General features: G+C 52.9%; 7 protein-coding genes across 7 annotated transcripts; 1 reads left to right on the forward strand and 6 right to left on the reverse strand.

Moving 5' to 3' along the window:
• Positions 1 to 328: 328 nt before the first annotated feature.
• Positions 329 to 2,488, reverse strand: NCS54_00109700 (Hypothetical protein; the record flags this gene model as incomplete). The annotated part of the gene is made up of 9 exons (XM_053146731.1): positions 329 to 661; positions 713 to 935; positions 984 to 1,084; positions 1,132 to 1,234; positions 1,285 to 1,528; positions 1,578 to 1,644; positions 1,706 to 1,750; positions 1,803 to 2,376; positions 2,430 to 2,488. 9 exons carry the CDS (start codon positions 2,486 to 2,488, stop codon positions 329 to 331), a joined length of 1,749 nt encoding a protein of 582 aa, XP_053002706.1.
• A 542-nt stretch (positions 2,489 to 3,030) lies between these two features.
• Positions 3,031 to 4,470, forward strand: NCS54_00109800 (Hypothetical protein; the record flags this gene model as incomplete). Its single annotated transcript, XM_053146732.1, has 2 exons — positions 3,031 to 3,931; positions 3,983 to 4,470. The coding sequence occupies 2 exons, from the start codon at positions 3,031 to 3,033 to the stop codon at positions 4,468 to 4,470; spliced, it is 1,389 nt and encodes a 462-aa protein (XP_053002707.1).
• Positions 4,471 to 5,149: 679 nt separating this feature from the next.
• Positions 5,150 to 7,769, reverse strand: NCS54_00109900 (Hypothetical protein; the record flags this gene model as incomplete). Its single annotated transcript, XM_053146733.1, has 3 exons — positions 5,150 to 5,398; positions 5,450 to 7,636; positions 7,686 to 7,769. The coding sequence occupies 3 exons, from the start codon at positions 7,767 to 7,769 to the stop codon at positions 5,150 to 5,152; spliced, it is 2,520 nt and encodes an 839-aa protein (XP_053002708.1).
• A 1,015-nt stretch (positions 7,770 to 8,784) lies between these two features.
• NCS54_00110000 (Hypothetical protein) lies at positions 8,785 to 9,780 on the reverse strand (the record flags this gene model as incomplete). Its single annotated transcript, XM_053146734.1, has 1 exon — positions 8,785 to 9,780. One exon carries the CDS (start codon positions 9,778 to 9,780, stop codon positions 8,785 to 8,787), a length of 996 nt encoding a protein of 331 aa, XP_053002709.1.
• Positions 9,781 to 13,014: 3,234 nt separating this feature from the next.
• On the reverse strand, positions 13,015 to 15,198 carry NCS54_00110100 (MFS domain-containing protein; the record flags this gene model as incomplete). Its single annotated transcript, XM_053146735.1, has 8 exons — positions 13,015 to 13,243; positions 13,310 to 13,402; positions 13,456 to 13,894; positions 14,152 to 14,522; positions 14,574 to 14,635; positions 14,686 to 14,842; positions 14,898 to 15,120; positions 15,177 to 15,198. The coding sequence occupies 8 exons, from the start codon at positions 15,196 to 15,198 to the stop codon at positions 13,015 to 13,017; spliced, it is 1,596 nt and encodes a 531-aa protein (XP_053002710.1).
• A 2,255-nt stretch (positions 15,199 to 17,453) lies between these two features.
• On the reverse strand, positions 17,454 to 18,112 carry NCS54_00110200 (Cytidine deaminase; the record flags this gene model as incomplete). The annotated part of the gene is made up of 3 exons (XM_053146736.1): positions 17,748 to 18,112; positions 17,573 to 17,654; positions 17,454 to 17,516 (listed from the first exon to the last, which is right to left on the reverse strand). Exons 1-3 carry the CDS (start codon positions 18,098 to 18,100, stop codon positions 17,454 to 17,456), a joined length of 498 nt encoding a protein of 165 aa, XP_053002711.1. The 5' UTR covers positions 18,101 to 18,112.
• A 621-nt stretch (positions 18,113 to 18,733) lies between these two features.
• On the reverse strand, positions 18,734 to 22,799 carry NCS54_00110300 (MAP kinase kinase kinase; the record flags this gene model as incomplete). The annotated part of the gene is made up of 2 exons (XM_053146737.1): positions 18,734 to 19,275; positions 19,331 to 22,799. 2 exons carry the CDS (start codon positions 22,797 to 22,799, stop codon positions 18,734 to 18,736), a joined length of 4,011 nt encoding a protein of 1,336 aa, XP_053002712.1.
• Between the last annotated feature and the right edge of the window lie 4,348 nt (positions 22,800 to 27,147).

Consider the following 27,147-nt stretch of genomic DNA (forward strand, 5'->3'; position numbering starts at 1 on the left):
CATGGGATGGACCAAGATGTCCAAACATTTTCTGTGCCTGTCCTAGATTGATCTTTACATCTTACACGTGTTTCCTGCGCACTGCTAGCTCCTCATGAATGTGAGATCCTAGACCTGAGGCTCGAGCCTTGCAATAAATGCTCATCTCTGCTGCCATGAGACACTTGTCTCGACCGTTTTCAGGCACAGTCCAAAAAAATCCAGCACGCCGTTCCTCGTTCCCCAAAAGCAAGACGACCATGACTCCCCCCTCCCCGAACTGCAACGCACCGGTCCATTTTGATCACCTCAGTGTACTCACGAGAGTAACAAGACCAAGGTTAAAGTCTCAGTCAAACTCAACCTCGACGTTTTGCGCCCCAACCCGCTGCCCATCGTGGTAGACTGCAAAGTCGACAGTCCCATCTTCGCATGTCATCTCGACGGTATAATTCAGCTCGTGGTAGGCGTCTCCGATGGGGTTGGTATACAGTGGGAGCGACCCGAGGCTCGCATGCTTGTTCCATCTGATTGTGCACAGCCGTTCAACGGTGTGGTCATTTCTCGAGGGAACTGGGTAGGACGCGGAACAGTGTATATCATTCTTGACAGACCCCACGGGTTCTGAGTAGAGCTGGTAAAAAGAATGTCGGACTGGACGTTTGTTGGTAATGTCATCTCCCTGCGAAACATGTCAGTGAGAACTTCGGCCTTGGCTCGTTTTATTAGTTACCTCTTTCAAGAACCACGTCATTTGGTTCATGGCCTTGTACCTCTGTTCCTTCTTGGACCAGTACTTGTCAGTCTGTAGATGCTTGAAATCATCGAAGACCGAGCTGTTGGTGACACCGTAACTCATGCGGGCAATCCTTGCCTCTACCCTCACACCAATGTCTACAGAAAGGTTCTGCTTGGAAAGCTCGTGAACGACAGCGCCACGGCAGATAGCAGTCCACCTGAGGGTGTTAGTCAAGTCATTCCTTGGTTTGGATAATACCACTCACGGTTTGCTACCCTGAGCCTGTAGGACTGACGAGTCAAACTCGGTCTGCAGCCGGTCAAAAAGATATCGGCAACGACCAAAACCGCCGACGAGAATGATGTGCTATACGAGTTGGCATAGGCTTCTTAGGGAATGGGTGAAGAACTGACCTTTGGGTGCTGAGAGTACTTTCTTTCAATGGCATCATACTGGCGGCGCACCAAGGAGACAATCTTGTCGACAATGGGAGAAAATACAGACAGAATCTCGTCCCTAGGAAATCCTGTTAGCCTTTTTGCCGTAGAGAGAGAGTATGAACATACGAGGTGAGCTCAAATGCACGGCGGCGTTTGACCTTCCGGGGAGCGTCATTGCAGGCGTCGGGCAGATCAACCAGCCAAGTTCTTTGCTGATTCGCAAACTGCGGCTTGATGCCGTGCTCCCACCCGTCGTTGAGGAATCTCTTTTCCGCTGCTTTGCTGACTTGATCCCAAGCTCCTCTCGGGACCTTGGATTTGATGAGATTGAGGAAGTTTTCGTCGAGAAAGACTCCACCACACAGGGCTCCTGTTCGTAGTTAGCAAGCTAACTCTATCGTGAGGTTTTGGTCACTTGCCATCTCCTTTGACACACTCCTTGACGACGAATGGCTCTGTCGATTGGATCTTATAGCTGATGAGGTCCTTGTTCATTTTAGTCGGGGCTACCTAAAGCCATGCTTGGTGTTGGTGGGAGCAAACTCACGACTGTTCCGCCTCCAGCATCGCAGACAATGATGGTATCATCTGGCTAGCCATGGATGTTAGTCCGGTCCACCTCAAGTGAGATGTAGATGGAATACCTTGATGGTTGACCTCTTTGAAAGGTCCTGGATAGTAGCCAGAGCCGCTGCTTCGGGCTCTGAAACGAAACGAATCGTGGTGGCGCCGCATGATCGAGCATCAAGGATGCCAGAGAGGCCTGCAGCTTTCTTCATGTGTCTCTGAGCGTAGGGAGGCCAGATGGCTGGAAAGGTGATGACGACATGGAACTTGGACTTGTTTAGCAGCTCGGTGCCGATACTGCGCTTGATGGACTCGATGCCATGTTTCCATAGCTTCCTGAGAAAGCAAGCAATGGTTTCGACGGGCTGCTTGCCTGTCGCTTCCTGCAGGTGACGAGCGTTGGAGAGCTGTTCAGATGTCGCGACATCGGCTGGAATGTCGCCTCTCTTGAGCAACAGGAGCTTGAACCACTTCAAGGCGTCTTCGTCGGCAGGGATGGAGTATCCCCAGGTGGTATCGTTATTGCTGTCGTACAACAGCTGAGTTGGTGCTTTCTCTTTATCTGAGCAGTGGTTTAGCTCGGCCTCCCAGCTTGTCACGATCGCAATGTCGTTTGGCTCCCGTGAGTATGCCAAGGCGACACCCGAGTATCTAAGCAAACAAGTGTTAGCACACACCTGCTGATGTGTTGTGAGTAAACCCACGTCGTCCCAAAATCGATGCCAATGATGATAGCATCCTCGGTTGGATGGTTCGTTGCCATCTTTGGTCGTAGCCAAGATCAGTCGGTCTGGTTGGTAGGTAGGTAGGATGGTTGGTTGGTAAGTTGGTAAGTAGGTAGTTGTCCAACTTTTCAATGTTGGAGGAGAAGAGATGGAGATTGAACCAGGAGCGACGGGAGTAAGAGTTTTTATCTGATACACGGAGAGGGTGAATACAGAGTTGGAAGTGGTGAGTGCCCTTAAGGACATGCATGCACCCGTCGGTCAGTGAATCACTGCCACCTGCCTGCTCAACGGATCGAGTTACCTAGGTATGCAAGTAGGCTTGGAATTTCTTCACATTTTCTCCCTTCTTCACTGACCTTCTCTCTTTCTCTAACATCTCTCCTGCACCCACACTCCACGCACTCACTCAATACCATCTCAGCCCTGTGCCGTCACCCGTCCCCTATCCGAACACCAAAGAAGTCTCTTCAGATCAGGCTTTCACCAATAAAGAGTCTTCCCTGAAAGATCCTTTGCCCTAGGACGTGCGTTCATCGTATCTACGCGAGTTTATGCATCGACTTTGGCGTTGTTGGCCATGAGCTCTGAACCGCAGTGCCACGACACGGGTGGCTCCTATCCACCTGAGCCTACATCTGGATCTTTTGGTGTTAAAAAGGAACAACTTGAAAACATCAGGGACACCAACACCGACAGCACTGCAGCCTCTCCATCTCATCACGCTCAGCTGGACCTGGCAACCGGCGCCAACAACCACGAGCACGAACCCCAAGATCGAGAGCGGTCTGACGACTGGACCGTGGAAGACCTTTTGGACATTCAGGAAGGGAGACACCAAGAGATCCTACAGGAAATCCGTGCTGCAAACGCAGAGGACAGGATCGTTTTGAACCAGGCGATGGGGCAAAACATATCTACGAATCTCAGCCTGGGGTTCCAGCGCATCGAGGAGTTCTTCACAAACTGGGCGCAACAATTCACTCAGCACCATCTAGTGAGCAAAGTTGCCTCGCTTGAGGAGCGACTGAATCTGGCAAACCAAACAAACCAGAAACTCAGCGAGGATTTCAAAGAGATGCGCACCAAACACAGAATCGCCTGCACCAAACTCGACAAGGCTCTCTGCGAGAGAGACGAGCAAAGACGCCTCGCGGATGGAGGAGCCCTTGCCAACTCTACCAAGGCGACAGACGATGCTGTTGTGGACAAGTGGAGGATTCTCAGCTACAACATTCACACATTGGCCCATTCTTTGGCAAAGAGTCCTCCATCTCAGCGGCTTGATCAGATCGCTCTTTCTCGGCTGAGTTGGATCTCGCAGTCACATCAAAAAGAGATTCATGACCAAGACTACCGAGAGTTTCTTCTCCAAGGTTACCTGTGGCGCATGGTCAACGGCAAAGTATTTAACGTTGGTACTCGCCTCTGGGGTGGCCCTAGGATGGCCGGCCTCAAGACTGTCCAGAAAAACCTCATCAGTAAGTAACATCCATCTTGGACTTTCTCAAAGCGTGAGCTAATATTTGAAGATCGTCTCGGAGAGAAAGCTCTAGAGCGCTCTGAGATTTGCCAGCAAGCTGCGAGATGGCTTGCTCAAGGATCGGGCATTCTCGATCAGCTCTGGGGCTGTGAGTCAGGAGGCGCGAGTGCCCTTGCCAACATCGAAACCAAACGCCTGATGCCATTCCTCTCGGCCCAAAACGCCAGCTCTGATATGGCAGAAAAGGTCAACGATGAAATCAAGGTCATTGTCGAGTGTGCCGTCGAGCTAGACCAGATGTTCATGTGTTCCAAGGCACTCTTCCAGCTCCATTGGAAAGACCATTGCCAGGACCATTCAAAGCGTCAGCGATACAACTCAAGCAGCATGGATGTAGTTGGCTACGAAACCGAGCCGTCCTCGGAGAGCATTGTCAAAATGGTTATTTCGCCCTTCCTCTACAAGGCTGGAAACGCAGACGGCCAGAACTACGAATCCTCGATGCTGCTCATCAAGGCTGATGTGGTCTGCGATTAGACCTGCCAGAAAGGAATGAAGGAGGAGAAGTTGAGGACAACTTCCTGAACCAAGGGATGGATTCTGAGATTGGGAGACATTGATGAATTTGGAGCCCGGATAAATGGGTTTACGATATGTGCTGGCTCTGGGCCAACGGTTGATCATCTTTGCTCATGGGATCAGATAGCGAGAGCAGATAGACAGCATCAACTCGGGTCGTGTAGATGTTTGTACTACTCTCCCAAATTCCACTGTGATACTCCCATAATAAATGTAATCGGAAAAGATGGCAACCTGGATGCCTGTCTTGGTCAGCAGCGGCGTTCAAGGGCATCCCACGATCACCGAACAATACCAGTAGTTTTCCCCTCTCACCTAGGTCTTGAGACACCATCACAATAAACTGCAGCCAAACTTTCAACAGATTAATTGCTTTTCATTTGAACAATAACTAAAAAGAAATTACATATTAAACCGTCCCATCAGGGGACACGGAATCCGCATGGACATATGTATGCTCTTCTCCAATCGCAATAGCAACTACTTTCGTACAAAGCCACACACTTATATCACTCTCCCCCTTTCCCTTCTCGAATTAGGTATTAAAGTGAAAACCTCCCCCCCTTAAAACTCCGACTCCCATGAAGCTGTTACAAAGGAAAAAGAAAACGTGTCTTGTCATCAAGGAGGGGGGTGTTTAGTAATTCAGGCCGAGACCAAGCTTGAGGGATGCCCCTATTCCGCTCGACTGGTTGTCGGTCTTGGTGTCGTCTTGGTACTTGGAGGGGGAACCGCAGCTGATGTCGTACCAGACGTCTTCGACTGTCGAGTCGATCTCGCGGATGTCTTTGTAGACGGGTAGGCCGTAGACGGCACAGCGGGGAGCGCCGCTGCCGTTGTGGTAGAAGCGGTAGGCTTCGCAGCCGCGGGTGGATGGCAGGTCAAGCTAGATCGTTTGTTAGCACTTGGTACGAAATCAGGAGAAGTAGAAACTTACCTTGCAGAACTGGTAGCAGCCTTCGAGGGTGACGGGCATGCCGTAGCTGTCTTCGCTAAACTCGGCGAGGAAGTTCATTCCCGTAGCCTTACCCTTGACACCACAGTAGGCAGTGTTGCTCCTGGGAGCACCGTTCTCGGCATCATCCTCGCAGATGGTTTCTGTGGGGGCACTCGATGTGGTGGCCGTGGTGTTGAGATAAGATGATGAGATGGGGACCATGGAGGTGTCGATGATGCATGGCTCAGTGGTCGAGGACTCGATTGAAGTCGTGGTTGTCAGGAAAGGCGTCACGGGGAGGGTTGTTGGCTCAATCGAGGTGGACGCTGGGTCAAAGGTAGTCGAGACAGAGACAGAGCTACCCTGCGAGGTCGAGGCTTCAGGAGTGAAGGTCGGGTCAACAGCAGACGACGAATCGCTGGAAGAAACAGGGAGCACGGGAGGAATCGTCGAGTTGCTAGGAGGGGATGGAAGGGGATAAGCATCTGAAGACTCGCTGGAGAAGATGGGCTTGGTGTAAACCGGGGGCGAGTAAACAGGCGTATCAACAGGCTTCGTGGTGACAGGCTTTGAGTAGACGGGAGTCTCGACTGGCTTGGTGTAGACCGGAGGAGTCATTGAAGAGTTTCCAGAGGCGACAGGGTCAGAGTAAACAGGTGTGGTGTTGACGGGTGTGTAAACGGGAGCCTCGTTGGTAGACGAGCTGCTGGAAATAACGGACCCGGGGTAAGCTGGCTTGGTGTTGACCGGGGGAGTGTAGATGGGATCATCGTTGGTGGAAGAGTTTCCAGGAATGATGGGCTCCGAGTAAGCTGGCTTGGTGTAGGCGGGAGGCGTGTACACCGACGGATCAACAGGAGTGGTAAACACAGGAGAGACTGTGGACGAGTTACCGGGGACCACGGGGTTCGAGTAGACGGGCTTGGTGTTGGCGGGCGGGGTATAAACCGGGGCCTCGCCGGTAGAGGAGTTACCAGGAGTCACAGGGTGAGGGTACACTGGCTTGGTATAGACGGGAGGTGTATAAACAGTCGGGTCAGCAGACTTGGTAGAGGCCGTCGAAGAGTTGCCAGGAACCGGAGTTTCAGGGTACACCGGCTTAGTGTAGACAGGAGGCGTGTACACGGAGGGATCGGCGGACTTTGTGTAGACGGGAGGAGTAGCCGACGAGTTGCCAGGGATCACAGGCTCAGTGTAGGCAGGCTTGGTGTAGACTGGTGGGGTGTAGACGGTGGGCACGATACTCGAGTTGTTGGGCTCTGGGTAGACAGGCTTCGTATAAACGGGCTTAGTATACGCAGGAGGGGTGCTCGAGTTGCCAGATGGATCAGGGTAAGAAGGCTTAGTGTAAACCGGGGGCAGGATGGTAGAGTTACCAGAGCCAGAAGGGCGGGGGTAGACGGGCTTTGTATACACAGGCTTAGTGTAGGCCGGAGTCTCGATCGAAGAGTTGCTGTGACCGGGCTCAGGGTACACGGGCTTGGCGTAGGCTGGTCTGGTATAGACGGGAGCATCAGATTTGTAACCGCTGGGAGTGTTGTAGATGGCAGACTGGTAGCCACTCGCGGAGACGTGTTTGTCAACGGGCGTAGTATACATAGGAGCGGCGATAGTCAAGTTCATGTAAGGGAAATCATCCGTGCAGGATTCAGTTTCATCAGGGTCTTCGACATCTTTTGTCTTTGGTGGGAGATAGGTCGCGTTGATAGGATGGTAAGGAGAGCCAGTGTTATACTCGCCGCCACGGTTCGTGGTCTCGGCAATCGGGTACGCAGCATTGGTCTCCTTGTCGTATGATAGCGTAGAAACATACTTGCCACCAGGCAGATAAACGGTACCGTTGCGGGTGACGGTCTGGGTGCAGTCGCGGCAGATGGTGTAAGACATATTTGAAGAGGCAGTGACGGTGACAGTCAGGTCGAGAGTCGTAGTTGAGACGTAGATACCGCCGGTAGGGCACTCAATATCCGACTTGAGAGTCTTGGAGTTGACGGTCGAAGTGGATGTGTTTTTGGGAGCAGCATATTGAGAGTCGACCTTGGTGTATGTGTCAGGAGAGGCGTACTTGGCGCCAGGAGTGTAGACATCAGGCTGGCTGTAAGCATTTGCATAGTTGGGAGCCTGAGAATCAGATCGAGCAGCCATTCTTGCTGCAGAACCCTGCGATTCTTGGTCATCTCGTCGAAGCTGGATCACTGTCAGAACATGTCGGTTTCTGTATCTTTCAAACCCATACCTTGTGGAACCAAGTGCCCCGCGGAGCGGCCTCGACAGCCGTGGCCAAAAGGCCAGCGGCGCCGATGAGTGTAGGCAGAAGCATGCTGCAGACTGTGTATCAAGATGAAAATAGGAAAAGAGCAGCCAGTGAACAGATGAGGCTGCTGTGAGAGTGTGAGGGAAGATGCTGAGTCTGGTGGTGAGAGTTGTATCTCTGGGACGCATCCCATGGCCTTTAAGTGCGACTTCATCTTGTCGAGGGCTGCTGCTCAAGGAATCAATTGTCAATCAAAAGGGACGAATATTGAAGATTTTCAAAGGGTGGTAGATTGAAGAGGGAGCGTCGGGAGCCCTTTCAAGGGGCGGTCGTGGGGCTGTTGATCCGTTCAAGGGAGTTGACACCGCAATCGCACATACAATGGACACAAAGGGAGACAAAAGCAATGTCTGCCCAGATCCGACGAGGGGAACCAGAGACATTTTCGTGTTTTTATTGAACACCAGGTCCCTATTGATTGAACGCGACTGACATTATAATTCGCCAATCGAGACACGGACGAGGCGACGGGACGGGACACGAGAGTTGAAGTCTTGTGGGTGTGGGTTTGTTCTATTGCCGATAGATTCAATCGCCCTTTGGTTTCATCCCGCCCACCTCGCGCAAACGACAATCAAGATATGATAGGGACAGTGTGAGTGCGAGTGTGAGTGTGTGTAATTCGCCCTAGAATACAGGTTCGCACAGCTCAGCCAAGTCAATTGGCCTGACCTATGGCTGTGTGATAGGTGATCCTCCTGTCGGGATGGATAATGCAGATGTGCTGGAATGGGTATCAAGAGGGTCACGCAATCGCCGTCGTGCCCTTTGTAAGAGTAAAAAAACGAGAAACCATATGCTGATGCCGGAAAAAAACAAAAACAAGCAACCGTCAAACAACCAATCCGCCGTCCGTGATGCAATCGTGTCTGCCAAGGTCCTGGTCCTGTCATGTACTGTAAAGCAACGTCTGTCTCGTCCTTCCTTGCTGGCCTCGGTCCCGCCATCCATGTGCGAGATGCCGCGGCGATCCCAAGCCATTATCCCCCATGCTTCAACTTCAAGTCTCGTTCTCGACCAATCAATCTTCCCAAATCGTCTCCAGATCGAGATCCCCTCTCCGCTCCGCTCCGCATACACTCCAACGCTTCCGTTTGTCTCTGGACCCAAATCCCATTGTGCGTCCCCGGGGCTGCCCATCTTTCCCCTTTGAGTCCGACGAGTCGTTACCCTCGGCGGCATCCGCGGCAGCTTTGAGCTGCGCAATTCGCTCGGCTTCCAACGCAGCTTCTTCGGCATCAGGCGTGTCAGGAATAGTCTCCAAGCTAGAAATGCTGGGGCTTCGTGATCTGGTTGAAGTTGGTGTTGAAGGGACTGATGAGTAAGTGGTTCCGTAGCTCCCCGACAGAGCATCGTAGCTCCGGTAGGACGAAGTAGATGAGATTGATGAGGATGGAGTTGGAGGAAAGGTTGCCAGGGAGCCGGTGCTGGATGATGCAATGGTTCTCAGAGGAGACGATGGCCGACGCAGTCGAGCAGGAGTGCTTGATGAGAAGCCCAGAATGGGGGAGCTGCTTCGCCTCTCCCCGTGCCTCCGCTCGGGTTCTAGTACAGATGTTCGAACGGGAGAAATTGGCGGAAAGGCCTCATCGGCAGGCTTCCGCGGGATTCGAACGCGGCTCGGAGATCCTGAGGGACTGGTTTGGCGACGCTGGGGCGAATAGAGAATATGTCCTGAGCCGTTGACTCCGGGCATGGATTGAGTACGAGACATTGGGGGCGCCAGGCTGGTGGTGGAGCGGGATCGAGAATGAGCACCAGAGAGGGGAGAGGTAGTGCGTGGGCGGTATGGGATGAAGGTGGTGGTGGACCACGAGGGTGAAGCTGGCGATGTCGGACTAGGGTCGGTGCTGCGTCTCAGGTTTGGCGGCTTTCGAGGCAGGTCAATGTTGAGGGTCGAGACGGAGTTTGGATTAGGAATCCGCAGAGCGGGAGCGGTTGGGGGAACCACAGGAGACGAGGAGACAAGAGCAGGCCGGAACTCCTCCATCCGCTCCGTCTCAGGAACAGGCTCCATGTCGAGATTGGTAATCGGTGGATGGAGGCACGGATGGAACTTGGGGCCAACCGCTGTCGTCAGGGCGTCAACGGTGGCATGTGTCGGCCGAAGCTTGATCGGTGTGTGGGCGGCAGGCGATGGCCAGGCGCTTCGAGGATTTCGGTAGGGGAAGCGATGATCGGATGTGGTGCTGAGAAGCGAAGCTATGCCGACGGCAAGAGTCGGTTGCTTGGAGCTATCTCTAGGCGGTGCAGCTCTCGCAGATCCGAGCCAAGAACAAGCCGCCTCAAAAGCACAAGCTCGCGGGATTGATGAAAGTCGCTGCAGAGGCGGGGTCGAACAAGGTTGGAAGGTTCAGAATCGGGCTGGAAATGGCGGTTCTCGATGTGTGGAGAGATGGAGGAGAGCTGTAAGAGGGCAGGCGATGAAGGAACCTGTGAGGAGCGGCGAACAAGGTCCAAGGACGAAGATTCGAGGGAGTCGGCGAGAAAAGAGGTGGTGGTGGCGGAAGAAGGGATGGGAGGGAGGAGATAGAAGGAGGAGAAAAGGAGCGAGATAAGCGGCGTTTAGGTCGTGAGGCGTTAAAAGAAAGGTGATGGGAGATTTCAAGAGGACGACGGGAGCTGAGCTGAGGGAGGACGCTGTGAGTGTCGGGTGTGAGTGACAAGCACGAGTGACACTGGGCGCGTGTGACGGTCAAGGGTGGAAGGTACCTTGGGTGGAGTGGAGGGGGGCCACCCACCGATGGAGCAGACCTGGGGGAACGTGCGACAAGCCCGCTAGGGGCCCTTTAGCGGCGGCGGAGGTTGACGGCCAGTGGGTAACTCCTCTGTCAGGGCGGTGTCCCTCCTGTACCTGTGGACATGTAGCATGGCTGCCAGAGGCGGCGGCGGCAAAAACGCGACGGGGCAGACCCGGCTCTAAAACAAAACAACAAAACCGCCGGCGCCACTCCTAAGCTACATAACATTCCAGACAGGCAGGCTGCGCCCTTCCATCGTTGGAACGGGAGAACAAGACGAGAACATGTCTGGTGCCAACGGTGAATTCTCTGTTTGTTGGTACTCAGATTAACATACATGCGGGGGGTCTCGATCGTCGTCGGGGCATTGACGCATTCCGTTCCCCCTCATCAACAACAAAACAATAACCCTCTCAAGATCCACGGCAACGTGCTACGTCGTCTTGCGCCCTTGATTCAGTGCCCATCTCTTTAGCTAGGCAACTAGTAAACATGGCGATGCGCAACAGCCTAGGGGAGATCTTCAGGAGCTACATGTCCAATGGTGGCCCCGGATCACAGGTTCCGTCCCATCGTCAACGCCGCCCTTCCAGAACATGTCCGTCTACAATTCCCAATCCCCGGGTCAACTCCCTGTGTCGGTGCCGGCCGTTGTAGGCCATTCGCCTCTGTGGCCAGTGTCTCACTTGCTCCGAGATTCATAGGTAGTCCAGACTCATCCTCCCTTTTTGCTCTCCCAATTCTCCGGGATCCCCTGGGCTCACCATTGCCGAATGCCCGGGTCTCTAGGGGCCTCGTGGACCCCTTCACGGGGGAGACCGAAGAGCTCGAGCCTTGCCTGGGCTTTTGCGTTTTTTGCGAGCGAGGCGCCAAGAGGGGAGCAACAAATCTGTGAAAAGGCCGCAAATGGCTCAGCCCACGGCGGCCTTTGACTGACTCTTATGCAGCAGCAAAAGGGGAGCATGAACCGAGCATGCATCCATGCATGCATAGATAGTACCTGAGTAAGCCATCCTTCGTCATGCACGGCCAATTCCTTTCATCCACCCATCACATGCTGCACCTGCGTTGCGCTTAACCCGCCATTGAATGAATCGCAAAGCCAGTGGCCACCAATCTGCTCCCTCTCACCGTCCGAGTCAGTCAAGTGTCGCTCGCCGCTCAGTGGCCCGTCAGTTTAAACGCTTGACGCCCTCTCCTCTGACTGGTCCAGTCGGTCACTCTTCGCGCACAGGGATGCGCCCAGGCTCCAAGACAAGCCTGTGAACGGAGAAACGGGGATGCACCCAGCTCATTGGGCAGCGCCCATCTCGACGGCACAGGGGGGCAAGGGTCAAAGTCTCCATCATGACGTCTCGCTCTGGTTACAGGTTTCCAGGTTGCCCAGCATGAGCATCTCGTATCTCTTTGACTGCGCGAAGGCTCCCACACGGTACCGGTCTCCACTACTAGGTCACTATCTAAGCCGCTCGCTAGTTTGGTCGCAATGTGTTAGGCCTGTATCTCAATTTGGGTGAGCGAAGAGAGATACTAATCGCAATTGGCTGAGATCCCTGCAAGATACCCAATGGGAGCCTTCGCGCAGTCAAAGAGATTATTCCTTTTTGTTGTTTTGTTGCTATTGCCGCCTTGCATGAGCTGCACAAGATTGAACCAGCAACGGTATCCTCCAACTCCATTGGATCTCAACAAGCAAAACAACCAAACTATCCCATCGCAGCTGAACCCCGGATTTTCTAAACCTTGGTCTCTTGCCAAGGATCCTGCACTACTGCACGACAGGACAGCCAGTTCCATTTTTAGATGCCGCCAGCAAAGAGGCTCTGGCCGCATCCCGCGTCCCCCTCGAATTTACCCTCTAACATTATCAAGGACCAGAACGAGGTCATTTGACACCTATAAGCTCTCATGGTGCCGAGTTCCCTCTTATCTGCAAACCTAGACGTTTAACATAAATCATCGGCCGATAAAACCCTCACCGTTCAAACACCGCCAAAAAGTGACACGAGATTTCGTCCCTTTCTCTTACGAGCCATCTACGCGTGATGTCCTTGGCGGTGCCTCCTGCAGAACCATATCCTCACGATTAATTCCATCAACCAGCTTCCTTCTTGACTCTCGATCCCACTCACAATCGCCTTCTCCGGGGAATTTCAGGGGTCTCGCTTAATGCCGACTCACGCATCACGGCGAATCCCTCCAGACACGTCACTGTCTATGTCATGATCTAGTCGAATTAAGCTCATCCAATAACTGACCAGCAATTCTCAAGGCAACCCTTGTTTTGGTGGCTGGGAATAGGCCATCCTAGATCGCACGGCTTCACATCTCACACTGTTAGCCCATGGCTTGACCTAGCCAAGATAGATCTTGCACAGCTACATATACTCTAAAGTCTATGCGCCTTCCATCACACAAGACAGATTCTATCTGCCTCACCATGAAATAGCCACCCTCTTCTCGAAACCCAACTCTCCGAATTCGCTCCGCGTACTCAATCTGACTCGCATTTAATTCCCGCGCCCAGCAGTGTCCGTCACGCCCTTCTCTCCAGTAGTACCCGGAAGAGGTGCATCCCCCAGAACCTCGTCCAATTTGCCATGGTCCTTGGCTTCTTGTACGGCTTCCACTTGCGCAACAAGACGTGACTCTCCCTTCTTTGTCTTCCATGCTGGGGGCGCTCCCTTCTTGAAGAGCTCCTCCACTTCTTCGATTGTCTTTCCGCATGTCTCAGGGTATCTGGTTCGTCCGTTAATGAGCTGGTCGAATTGCTGGATGGGTATCAAGCCAAGGTCTGGTACTCACGTAAAATAGGCCTGGAGAGCAGATCCGATACACAAAACACCAAAGATGACAAAGATCTTGTACTGAATGTTCTTGAATCCTGGGGGGGTGAACCTGAGTAGTCATAAGCGGGAATTTATGTCCAACGTCTTCACTCATTCACTTACATTCCAAGAGCAAAGTTGAAGAGCCAGTTGGCCTCGGCTGCCATGGCCATACCCGTCGCTCGAGTGCCTGTAGACCAAACTTCGGCTGCGTAAATCCAGGCCACAGGAGCCAGGGTGAGTGCGTAAACAATGATCAAGAGATAGCTAAATGCGATGACGGTATAGGCCGGGGAGCCGGTGACTCTCATCACCACATTGGCGTTGCCTTCAACACCGCCGGGAACGGGCACTGAGTAGGCACCTAGCATCGCAGCAACGATGAAGTGACACACTGCCATGCCGATGGAGCCCCAAACCAGAAGTGTGCGTCGTCCAGTCTTGTCGATGAATGGGAACATGATCGATGTGAACAGGATAAAGAGAGCATACTGGACACCCGAGGCGATGAGGTTGATGTTTCCCTGAAGATTGGCCATCTGGAAGACGTACGTCATGTAATCTGGGATGCCAGGTTAGCTTATGAACAATAGGTTTTCTTTCAAAGTGCTGGTGATAGGAGCCCATCGGGGTGAGCCGGTGTGGATAGTGCAGGTGGGGCCGGATTCCACTCCACCACACGGAGGCCGAAGTGGGGCCAAATCAACCCGGGTCTGATCACGATGCGGTATCCAGACCATGAAACATGAAAAAACACCACAACTCCTTCAAATCTTGATCGTTTTCGCTTATTTAAAGGTGAATATGATAAAAACTCACAGACTATCACATTGGCTCCACTCATCTGTTGCCAGGCTTGAACAGAAAGTCCAGCCATTGTTCTCTTCCACATCCCATTCTTGAAGAACTTGCGCCAACCTCCGCCGGCTTCACGCTCAGCAGCCAAGGTCTCGGAGATTTCTCGCCATTCTGCAATGACTAGGGCATCATTTCTGTCTCCTCTGGCTTGAATGTCTGCCAGAGTCTGGATGGCCTCCTCCTCGCGGCCAACCTTAGCCAGCCAACGAGGAGAACGAGGGAGGAAGGGAAGGCCGATCATGAGGACAACGCAGGGAATAAACTGGGTCCCCCATGCAGTTCTGAAAGAAGCAGTTCCTGGGATGAAACCGCAGCCGTATCCAATGAAGTACCTGGGAGTATGAAGTCAGTTGTTGTCTTCACTGAAGGGGGGCTGAACTTACATGATCAGAATTCCCCATTCAATAGCCAGCTGCTGGATGATGATGATACGCCCACGGCGTTCCTATAGTTAGTGAGTACATGAAGTACAAGTTGAAATTTGACAAGACTTACTCTCTTGGCAATCTCGGCCAGGTACACAGGAACCTGAGAAGAAGTGATGCCTACGCAGACTCCATTAAGGAAGCGACCGGCCACAAGCATACCGAATCCGTTGACAGCCACCTGAAGTGCTGTACCCAGAATCCACCATAGACAGGCAAACATGATGCTAGAGACTGCTTATTAGCAATGAGCCAGGGGCTCATGCAAAGGTGACACTATACCTGTCACGACGACCCCATTTGTCAGAGATGGGGCCGGCAATTAAACTGCCAAACACAGATCCAGCGGCAAGAGCAGACCCAATTGCTCCTTGTCTAACACCGCTAGGATTGTCAAAGTACTCAATGTACTGGGGTCGAATGACGAGAGCAGCAATGGACGAGATATCGAAACCGAAGAGCATGCCACCGACTGTGGCCACGAGGGCCACAAAGTAAGTATTGGCTGTTAAAAGAGACTTTAGTGAGCGTCAATACATATATAATCACTGTAGAACGTACTGATCTTTGGAAGTTTCGCCATTGTAAACCAGTTCACTATGCACAAGATTGACCGCCTTGGCGAGGTTGAATGAAGACATCGGTTCGAGAGAAGAGCAGCGTCGGAGGCGCTCCGGATTTATGCTTCAAGCCGCGGTCTCTGTCTGGGGATTGCAGTACAGAATTTCATCAAGCTGCCCATGATTCCCCAGGTCATCGGGTCGTGGTGACCCGCTCATAATGGGCCATAGAGAGGCTCGGCACTGGTGATTCGTCTTGATACGCTCTGGTCCCGCCGAGACTCAATATGTTTGGAGATCAAGATCAATCAGCCTTGGTGAAGAGTTCGCTGAGCTAGGGAGTCATGATCCTTCCTTCCAAGGCAGATGGAGGGATCAGCTGTCAGCACCGGCTTTTCATAGGCGCGCAAGAAGAGACCTTCTTGGCTTTTTCTTGTCATAGAAGTACTGATCTCATTGTCAGCATGTTTTATGATCAGGAGTTTGAGCCGAGCTTGACGCGTGTGATAGCTCCTGCCGGGCGACGTGGATATGAACTGGTGTTAGCCGTCACAACGCTGATCATTTTGAGGCTCTTGGCGTCAAGAAGCAAGATGTTGGCTCTTGGAAGTATTCGGGCCGACTTGGGCACAAGCGATTGGTGCGGATTTGATAACGGATGAGCAAAGGTGGCAGGGTATATGTGAAGCTCACATAACGGCATTATGCGGGGGAGACTCAATGTATGGAGGATCGGTGCACCAGCCCTAGGAGGGAAATCGTGGACTGACAGCGAAGCTCCCGAGTGGACGGCCAAGAGGCCAGGGTCGCAATCTTTTCCGAGGGTGGGTAGGTTAACAAGAATAAGCTTGCTCACGGGTGAGAGGACCGAGGGTCTAGAAGTTGTCTCCAAGTCGTGAGAATGGTGTGAAGGTCATGATCTCGGCGGGCCGTGCTTCTCTCCGTGCCTTCCATCCCTAGTGTAGTAGCTTATTTTCTGGATCTCGTGTAAGCGTCCACTCCTCCGCGATTGCCAATCTATCGTCGATCATTTGCCAGGTTCTTGATTACCAGAACCTCGGAGCGGCCGAGTAGAAGAAAACGTCCTCCTTACATCAAGGACTGGGTTGCCAGTCCTGCTGCTATCACTCTCATTCCCTAGGTTGCGTTGTATCAGCTGTCGCACATCTGAATCATTCGGCAGCCTGCATGTCTTGTCCCGACAGGGTTCAAGAGTGCTCTTCCTGCCCTTCACGGCAGAAGCCCTCTTGGCCTTCGTCTTCATATTCTGGGCCCGTAGTGTCGTACGAGCTGCGCGGGGCTCTCGGGGTTATGCCTATTGCCTGGGAGGGTAATAGTAATAGCTGAGGCGCATAAAGAGGATGTGATCATGTGTCGAATTAGTTGTAAATCAAGACTACTGTTATGAGTGTTTTTGGGTGAATTCTAGCTCAATATCTGCTCGACCAGTTTTTATTCTACCTGATATTAATCTAATAAACACCTATGTTATAGTAATGGAATATAACCCTTGTGCTGTAGAGCTCGGATAGTAGGCGAAATCGATGCCCTACTCAAGTGGCACTATCTACAAATACCGGTAGACTGCAAATCTCCAAGATAGGCGGTCGACATCTCGCTCGGTTATCACCCAGTTTGCATTGGAATTAGAGAGCGAACCTGTCTTGTGGTGGCCGATTACCCTATGTTGTGGTTCCAAGACAAGGCCCCCTACACATCCTAGTTATCACCCACTCTCCCTTGAATAAGACACTGAGACAACAGAAGGATTCCCTGATATGGCGAACGTATGAGTAGAGAACTCAGAATGGGACTCGGGTCATTTTTGGTCATATGAGTTATCTGGTCGTTATCAACACAACAGTTGAGCATAAACAACATCTGTATTCGGGTCATAAATAAGCATGTCTGATTTCAGCTCCTACATACAGGCGAACAGCTCAAGCACTCAGGTGCACACTCCCTGCCTTTGCCGCCAGCCCTGAACTGCATGGAAGCATCCCAGATGACTCGAGCCTGTTGGCCATCTACTGGCTTCATCGCCTATTGGAGGCTTTCGAAATCTCCCGTGCCGAGGGAGGGGGGTCAGGCACATGGCATCCTTCTCCCCTCCAACGATGCAGCGGATGTAACCCAATCAACGTCCATCGCCATGCGATCTGGCCAGCCATGGACGCAGGTGCAGACGCACGCGCGAAACACCATCGTATGAAAATTCGGGTGCCGCGGTGAACCTTATACCAACATCGCCCTCGCTATTAGTTTCGTTTTGGCTCCTTTATGTCCTGCTGAGAGCTCCAGGCGGAGGAAGTTGATCAGGTCCAAAAGACATGGGTAAAAGCTGCGCGCATTGAATGAGTTCATGTTCAACAGGTGAGAAATGACCACACAACTGACCTGACCAAGCTTCACAACGACAAAGTCCTCATTCTTGTCAAACATGATGATTGGCGTCTCCAGCGTGCAAAACTCTCGAATACTACATCGCCCAGACAACTCACCTTGTCAGCAAACCTGCCTCACTTTTTACTGGCCCCGCCTCGCCTCTTACACCCCCGACGATGGGACTCACAACTGCCTGCACATGCCGCAGGGGCTCGCCGGAGGCGCAATGTCGGTGGCGACGGCGATGGCCCGGAACCCGCGATGGCCGCCCGTCACGGCGGTGCCCAGGGCGACGCGCTCGGCACACGTCCCCACGGGGTATGACGCGTTCTCCACGTTTGCGCCGTCGATGAACTGGCCCTCGCCCGAGAGCACCGTGGCCCCGACCCGGAACCGGCTGTACGGGCAGTAAGCCGTCGCCTTGGCTGCCGTCGCGCGCTGGCGGAGCTCCGAGAACTCGGTCGGCGTGATGCCGTGTTGCTCACAGATCTCGGCGGTCCTGGCGGCGTCGCCTTTGGAAATAGTCTCTGGAGTCTCCATTGCAGTTGACTTTTCTACGCTGTTGTTGAAAGGGAGTGATCGAAGGGAGGAGGGAGGGGTAGTTATGTGTTGCCCAGCTGAGATGAGATAGGCCGGGCCACGTACCTAGACAAGGAAGGTGCCGTGTCCCGCGGTGCGGGCCGCCCTTTATCAATGACATCCATCATCTCCGCATCGGGCGCCTCCGTGGCTGCGGGGCTGAAGCGCCGAGACGACGGACCCTCGGCCGTTTACCTCTTATCACCCCTCGGCAGTTGGTTACTGCACATGATCATGAACAAAGTCAGCATCTTTCGATCCTGCCAAATCCATATGCATTATTAGATGGTATCTCGTATCCTGTGGCCTCCTTGTTTATTGCTATCATGACCATCATGCACCCACGCTTTTCCTCCCCAGTAGCCAATCTCATTACAAATGCCTATGTACAAAAACTCCGAACTCGTCGCTCATGTAGATCTGCCCAGCTACCTATTAGAGACTGGTGCTCGAGCAAACGATAGAATATGTCCTCGTTCCATTTACCTTTCCTTTCCTTTCCTTTGTTTCACCTCCTCTTCCTCAACAAGGCTCAATCTCATCCCAACTCGTCCCCCCCCTGCCATGTCAGAAGGCGCTGTTGGACTTGAACCCCTAATAAAATCCATCAACACCACCCAGTCTGCTTGACGTTGAGCTGACTGTTGGTGTTGACTGGGCTGAGCCGCTTGTGTCGCTCGGCGTGGCCGGTTCCACCACCTGGCTTCGAATCGATGTTATCCATTCATGCTGCAAGAGTTCAACCGCCGACGAGCGGTTTCGAGGATCCCGTGCGAAGCATCTCTTCAGGAAGTCGATTCCTTGCGGGCTGAGCTGGTCAGGGGGCGGGAGCTGAGGTGGGTTGCCTTGGGCAATGTTGTACATGATGGCCCATTCGTTGTCGAGCTGTGCCCACGGCCTTCTGCCAGTCGCCATCTCTAGGATGACGCAGCCAAGGGACCAGATATCGACTGCCCCAGGCTTACCGGGATTTTCGCCCTTGATCACCTCTGGTGACATGTACATGGGTGTACCAGTCATAGACCTGTTTGGCATCGATGTTTGCCGGTCCGCAAGCGTGCGGCCTTGACGAGCAATCACCTTGGCTGCGCCAAAATCCACATACTTGATGATACCATTGTGGTCGAGGAGGATATCTTTTCAACGGTTAGCCTTCTCCGCTCTGGTGACAAGTCGAGATGCAAAACTTACTTTCAGGCTTGATGTCTCGATGGGCAATGCCGCTCTCGTGCAGATAGACAAGACCCTCGAGCAACTGAAGAGCATACACCATAATAACCTGCTCGTCTTCGATTCGACCATGCTCCAAGAGGTTGGCCAGAGATCCCCCTGAGCAAAACTCCATAAAGATGTACACCCTATCTCGGTGGACTTCAATGCCGTAGTAAGACACCACGTTCGGGTGGTCCAGGACCTCGAGCACACCCATCTCTTCCCTGATCGCCTCGGCGATTGTCGGGATGAGCTTGGGATCCTGCAGTCGAATCTCCTTGACCGCCATCAAGTGGCCTGTGTCGAGGTTCATCGCGGCGTAGACGTTGCCAAATGTTCCGCCTCCCACAAACTGGCCTTGTTGCCAGCGCATAGTGACGTTGGTTGCAGACGACGAGAGATATGCCAGCGATCGGTCGACTTCGTTGTTACCTTCCAGTACTCGTCCGACTCCCTGTCTCTCGGCCACCTTCTCCCGTCGGTACTCGTCCACTCTCTCCAACTCTTCCATGCGCTGCTCTGTGATGCAGCGGGAAGCCTCCTCGTCGTTCAACATCCTATTCTTGTCCAGCTTCCTAAATTGCCCCACCAGCGCTTCGATTCGCTCCTTTTCGGCTTGGGCCGCAAGGTTCGATCTGGCGCCCATGATGTCGAAGTGCGAGATAAGCAACGACATGCACCCTGCAACCTTGGAACGAAGCTTGGCGTACTCATCCTCTCCAAGTGCCAAGATGTGACGTCCTCGCGTCATGCCCATTGCGAATTCGAGCGCAAGGACAGCCCAGCGAAACGTCTTTCGATCCGACGCGATGCAGTCATCGCAGATGAAACTCACCCAGTCCAGTGCGAGCTTGGTCAGCTTGAGATTGTTCATCTGCCGTCTGTTGCTGTCCATATAGAGCAACGATCGTTGACCAAATTCTGTAGCAAACACAAAACATGTCTGAATCAATTCTTGGCAGTCTTTGCCCCGGGCTTGCTTCCTGATGATCTCGACACTGTCCATGAAAGTGTTTGAAAGCTTGTATGCCACCCTCCTCAGCTCGGTCAGCCTCGTGTTGACTTTGTGAATGTTGGACCTCGACTCTTGCACAAGGTCAACATGCATATCCACTGCATCGAGGAACGCCCTTCGCGCATTGTGCAGTGTTTGGGGGCTAGAAGCACAAAGTCGAATGTGACCTCGCTTCAAGTCGATGTTCTGATCTCGCAATGGCACAGGGATTGTTTCGCCGAACCAGTTGAGCGGATCTTCAGGTCGAAGAATGAGTAGGTATTGCTCCCCGAGCTCGTCAGGGAACTGATCCTGGGACGTTATGGCCATCATAACCTGAACGTCCTCGAGCCTCTCCCGTAGATGAGGGGACGCAATGACATATGTGTTGTCCTGCTCAAAAACTCCCGTGTCCACCTGGAAGTGTGCAGAGGCAACCAGCTGATCGTAGAATTTCTGCATTGTCTCTGGGGTAAACGAGATGCTGTAATCCGACGCATGTTCGTAGTTGTCACTCAACATTCGGCTGAATCGTTGAAGCATTCGTTGACGAACTCGAACCGAATCAAGGCAAGCCTTGTAACGCTTGCTCATCTCTGTTGCGCTCTCCTTGGGCTTCGCCTGCAACTCCTTCTCGAAAGTCTGACTCAGTCTGTTCAAAGCCTTGAAAGTCAATGAACTGAACTGCTCCGCCACTTCGATGTGACCACGCTGCAGATGGCTGCCGATTTCGTTGGCAAAGTCCCATTCTTGGAATAGTAGTTCTGCTTCCTTGAACGTGTTCTTGTTGCCGCTCAGTTTCCAGTTCAGCATCTTGAAATAATACTTTAGTGCTTCCAGCACAACTTGGTCGAAAGACTCGTCGATGCAAGGGGGCAAGTCCCATCCTGGCTCTGGATTCGCGATGGAGGTGCATTCCAGCTTGATTCGAATGGCGAACTTGAGCAGAAGTTGGAACTGAGATATCATCTGGTTTTGCATCAGGGGGTTTTGCTGGGCAGATTCCTTAACTCTCCGAGCATAGGCCAAACGTGTTCGAGTAATCTCTTCGATAAGGCGTGAGGGGAAGCTGATGAGCGTGAGAAGTTCCTCGAGATACGGTGGAAGATGCCGCTTGCGGAAAGGGGCAGAATTCCTGATGAGCGTGCCCTTGGCCTTGTTGATGACAGTCGATATGGGCACGAGCATACCCTTCTCGTCGTCGTCGTTGTACAGAGATTGAAGTCCATCCTCCTTCATGAGCCTGTCCAGGAATGAAGTCTCGTCGTTGCTGATGCCGTTGACAGCGGGAGACCTTTGCTTGGTTCGTGTAAAATCCAGATCATCATTGCCCACCCATTTCTTCAGAATAGAGAGCTCGGTGTTGATCATTTCGTTTGTGTTGTACCACGAAATGATTGCTTCGTGCGCTTCCTTGAAAGCTGGGGAATCTGCCGCCTTGTGTTCTGCTGCGAGCGCAGACCAGGAAGGATACAGGTTCTCGCACTTCTCGATCTTCTTCACCATGTCCTTGACTTGCTCATATGGTGGTTTTCCAACCTCGCTCTCTCCTTTGACTTCAAAGTTGATAATTTCTTCCAGCGTGCGGTCCAAGGTAGTTCGAGCTTCCTCAAGCATTCGCCTCTGGACAGGGACATGTCTTCCGCAGACCTTGGAACGAATGCCTAACCATAGCTCGGTCTTGTGAGCGGATTTGCCGGCCTGCTGGTCGGCTGAGCCAATCAACCGTTTCTTCTCTTGCCGTACGACGTCTCCCGTCAAGACAGCCTCCAGCATGCCATGCCACTCGAGCCTCTCGCGGTTTTCTGGGTCTTTTAGGTCTTCGTCTGTGGGTTGGAGGTTGTCATTCCCATAAAACATGATGGTTTCTTGATCAAAACGATCATCGTATGGGCCCTCTGATGACGGAGTCTCCCCTTCCGAATCCGAATCGTTCCCGTTCATGCTCGAATACGATGTAAAGTATCCACCGCTATAGTCTTGCCGGAGTTTCTGTACATATGCTCGCTCCTGGGCGCGAAATCTGCTCTCGGTCTTTAGTGGGCGTGTCTTGGATGACGATCGGATGGACTCGGTGAAGGATGGGGTTGCTTGTGGATGGCCTGGTTTTCTCGACGTTGCCGGATTGTACGTGCTCGAGGGCGTCCTCGCGGGACCCAGCGGCCGCTGTGGCCAACTGCCGTTGGCATATCCGGCGCCATCATCACCGGTGCTGCCTCGCTGTGACTTGGGGTTTCCGTTGGTGACGGTCCCAGGATGCAGTGAGGTCAACGATCCGGTATGGCCCGATGATTCTGTGTACCGGGACAGTGTGCCCAGCTCGTCTTGACGCTCTGTCGCATGGGGGTCGCCATTGGATTCGTTCGTACCGTCGTGTCGGTGGCTGTTGATCTTGTCGCAGTGCTCGTCTTCGGTGCCCGAGAACCGTACCCCTCGCGGTGATAACTCGGTCATCCTAGTGCCTTTGTCTGGGCCAGCACCCAGATGGAGGTGGAAACCGATAGCCCCTCAACGCGGCGTGTGGACTCGATGGCAGAAGAGGAAAAGGAGTCGTGGAAGGCGATAAGGGCCAGCATGTGGAGAAGTGCGCTTCTTCTCGAGATGCCGGGCGGACGGTTTATGATAGATCGAGGATGGCCATGGGGGGTTGAAGCTCGGGGGAGCTTCCGTTGCGTTGCAGGCAAATCGAGATGAATCGCATGGAGGAGTGGCGACGGAGTGGGCTCCGTCAGGCTCGCTCAGCAGAGAAGCGCGCGCAACCAAGGCAAATTTACGCCTCATTCGCGCTTGTGATTGGCCTCTCCGCGTGGCTCGTGCGGCTAAGACCGGGTTTAGCTGTGGCTGGTGGTACCACCTCATGAGAGTGTTGCACGAGCTCCTTGTGGCTGCTTGCTCCTTTCCGTGCTATCATGGATGGATGGCATTGGATTGAGCCCTTGAAAACGTGGGAAACCGTTAATGTGCGTCAATACGGTTGTGTGTCAAGCGGGCCTTGTTCGACAGGTAAACATTCACCTGCCAAGTGCAAAATGGGCCAGGACAGTAATGCGACCGATACTACCACGTGCCGTTCTTTTTCCTCAGACTCCCAATTTGACTATCACTAAACATTGTGAAATGTTTTTTGGTACCTACCTATTCGATGACATGTGAAGAGGCGCCCATTTTTCTTGAGTCCGGTTGGACGGATTGATTATCCTTCCATACAACCTGGTTGATGTCCCTGTCCTTATGGGTGGGTGCATGTCACATCGATGTTGTGGCACCTCGCTTGACACACGGCAATGGCAATCGTCAACGTTGGCTCAACTGGTTTCTTGCACCGGGGAGATCGACTCTTACTGCATATGATAAAAAGTCTAGATATAGCCTTGGGCTCCCCATGAGTCACTTGGTGCCACTGTCGCTCAGTTACCTCGAGTTACCCTAAACATGTGGATAGTCCCAGTCGGAATAGTGACATGTATCGTATTGACCATGCGATGACACACCAATAAGTACTGAGATAACAAATAATAATGGGAGAATTCACAGAGTATGCCCCGAGGGTTTCATCCGCATGGGTGTTTACCACCAGTCTGCAGTTCCATGACTGCAATGTGGTTATACCAGCCATGAGTTAAACTGCAGGGGACTCAAAGATGTTTGCCTCCACAACAAGATGCAGCTCACCGAACGAGAATATATGTGAGTAGCCATAATGGTTGAATACTTCCTGATGCTGTATTACCCCCAGGAGATAGTTCTAATAGTCTAGCTCTGGACATCGTGCTGAGACTTACAAAGTAAACTGGTTTAGAGCTGGAGGGCTATGGTGGTCTTCAACCACGTACATTTCGTAGCACCCTAAACACCATCTCCAAGAGTGCTTAGGGACGGACTGGCCCTCAGCAAGGATGGCACACGCTCCGGTGCGACTTCCAACAGCTGCTGGATCCAGTCGGGAACCTAGGGAACTCGTAGCGGACGGAGTCAAATGAGGGGAACCGATAATTGCCCTGTTCCTGAATAGGACGTGTTATCTAGCGTAAACGAGGATGTGTGTTGATGGAACTGACGGGGCATTCGTGGGTTCTTCTCCCCGAGGGGGGTAGATACTGTACTCCACCTGTAGGTATAACTGGACGTTGAAGGTCCTTACTTACACCTTCAACCAGCTTCCCCACCTCAAGATCACACCAAACTCCTGGCTGCAGCAAACCTCCCATTACACTCTTGGCAGCTACGTCACTCGAGGACACAGACTCCACTGCAAGATCACCAAGCGTTGCTGGTCAACCGGTATAATAGAGACAACAAACCGAAAGCCGGTCTAATTCGTACCGGGGGTAACCCGAGGTTCATTCACACATCCAGAACTTTTGCACCCAACATCCATGTGATCAGGTAGACTGCAGCGACGACAACCACCAACCTGGTTGCTGGCACGAAGCGAACGTGTGACGAGTCATCCTGCAGTCTTGCAGATATTATCCAATGTCGGTCTGCAAAGTGTAGCAATAGCAGAATCGCAACTTGCCGATATAGCCTCGTGCGACTTACTAAACAAGAGCAAACAATACCAATGGGGATGGCGCCTCAAGCCTGCATGAACAGAATTGCATGAGGGGCGACCAAAAAAGTCCGAGCGAAACACGATGGACTCGCATATTAACGCGCAGGCAACTGGCCTCGAGTCAGTTACAGAGCACATGGGCACTTCTGTCCGTCCCTCCAGGAGCCTCCAAGTCGGCAGGCCGAAGCACCCGGCACGCTGCGCTGCGTTGCGCTGCGCGGGATAAGACCACCTGGGTGGTTCGGTCAGAAGCCCTCCAGACACCGGCCGTCGTGTAGCAGATGAAGCGCGAAACTCAGGGAACTGTAATTTGGACACTAATGGCTTAGATGAAACTCTGGACAGCGCTTTGACCTGATGCCGCTGGCCCGATCCGGTAAGGAGAGGGAAGACAAATAAAGGATTTTGGAGACAGTCGGTGGCTCGGATCCCTTCTCCTTGGGGCACCTGTTTCTGGGCAGATACGACCAGGTCGACTGCTGGCCCCTTCTCACCCAAGTCCGTGAGCCCTCGAGTATCGATTTGTCTGCAAGTGACGGTGTTTAGAGTTGAACGTTTGATCTTTTCCACGTGGCGACTGCATTTTTGGCATCGAATAGTGGCTGGTGAGGGCCACGCTAGGTGGGTATGGGGACGGCTTCTGCCTCTGATCGACATGGCACGGCTGTGGCTGGCGACATGGGCGCATTCCATCAGTCCAGGATATCCTCTACTCGCGTGATTCAATCTCCCCGATCCCTTCTCCGAGCCCAGTGGGGAGCCTGGCATGATATGAGCATCGGTTGGAAGTTTGTTCCCCTTCGTTTCTGCTAGACCACCTCAAGTGCCCGGCCATGGACAAGTCGTCGAGGTACTTCCAGGGTTTGTAGCCATGCGTGGAGGCTTACGGCCGTGGCGGCTCCGTTGCAAACACCACGCGGCCTGGAAAGCCAATTCGCGCTTGGGTAGCACCAGCACCAGCAAAAGCCGAGCTGTGTCCACACTGACACGCTTCCAGCAAGGGTTGAATGGAATTGGAAGCTTCTGTCGACCTCAACGGAGCATCGCTTCGATCATGGTTGCTCCTAAACTAGTACGCGACGCCGTCGGACATGTCCTGCCTTGATGAGGGCCAATAGTTCAGCGTTAGATTGACTGAGGCGTTGTTTGGCCCAGATGCACCAAAACCTCACGTCATGATCTTGAATCCACAGTCAGCATCTCTTTGGTTATCTCGAGCTGAACAAAGGAAGATTGCGATCCATTTTTACCAACAAGTCCCGGGACGAATCTGCTTCTCAATGAGCAAAGCCTCCGGGAATCGAACAAGGGAGTGCCCTGCCGATGTTGGCTTTCAGCTTTGATCACTAATGTGCATTGTTTGCCATGACGCCTGAGCTGAAGATCTTCGTAGCCCTTGGCGCACCTTGAGGCGCTCCAGGAGGGTATCCTGATTCATGAGGCTACTCGGTCGTTGGTTCCAATAGACTTCTTGGCATGCGGTCAATCTCATCGAGATGATATGAAATCGGCGCAAAGGGACCGTATCCTGGTCATCGCGGATACTCGCGAGGTCCTGGTGGATAACCATGTTGCTGCCATGGCCAATGCTCATGTATTAGTTGGTCATTGCACCTCAATCAACATGTCTGAGGGAATAGAAGCCGCTTTGTGACCGGACTAGCAGGCCAAAGCTGTCAAGGCTAACCGGCTCCATGGCAAGCGTCGTTCTCGTTGCCTTCCATGGCCTGACCAGCCGAGTAAAACGTGGTTGGTGCATTTGGTGAACCAGTGCTGCATGCTGCTCCGCTTGATCAAAGGTCAATCAATCTTTGCATCAACCCACACTAGAATCCTGCTGGTGTGCATGGAAGTCATCGAGGTTTTTCTTTTTGCAGCTCTCTAGTGATGCAGGTAAAACGGTACCCGTAGTGTGCCGTGGCGATGGAACCTTGCACCTTGTCGTGTGCGGGGCATCTTGCTAGGCCGTTCCTGAGCTTTGAGCCCGGAATATCAAGCTTGACGAGGGAACCTGGGTGCGAGGCTGCGCAGTCTCGAATCCAGGACAGGGTGTGCCGAGGTGAATGAGGCCGTGGAGCCCTCTTGCGTTGGTGACAGAGGAGCAGAGGATGGTTCTGCCTGGACTGGGGCATCCGAACAGGCCCATGGGTGCAGTTGGCTGGTGGGTTGATGAGGAGACGAAAGCTTTGGTGATGCCGAAAGCAAGAAACCAGACCATGCCAGAAAGATGCCGCCGGGCGTGGGGTC

The sequence above is a fragment of the Fusarium falciforme genome, chromosome 1 (genome assembly GCF_026873545.1).
Source record: "Fusarium falciforme chromosome 1, complete sequence".
Lineage (NCBI taxonomy): Eukaryota > Fungi > Ascomycota > Sordariomycetes > Hypocreales > Nectriaceae > Fusarium > Fusarium falciforme.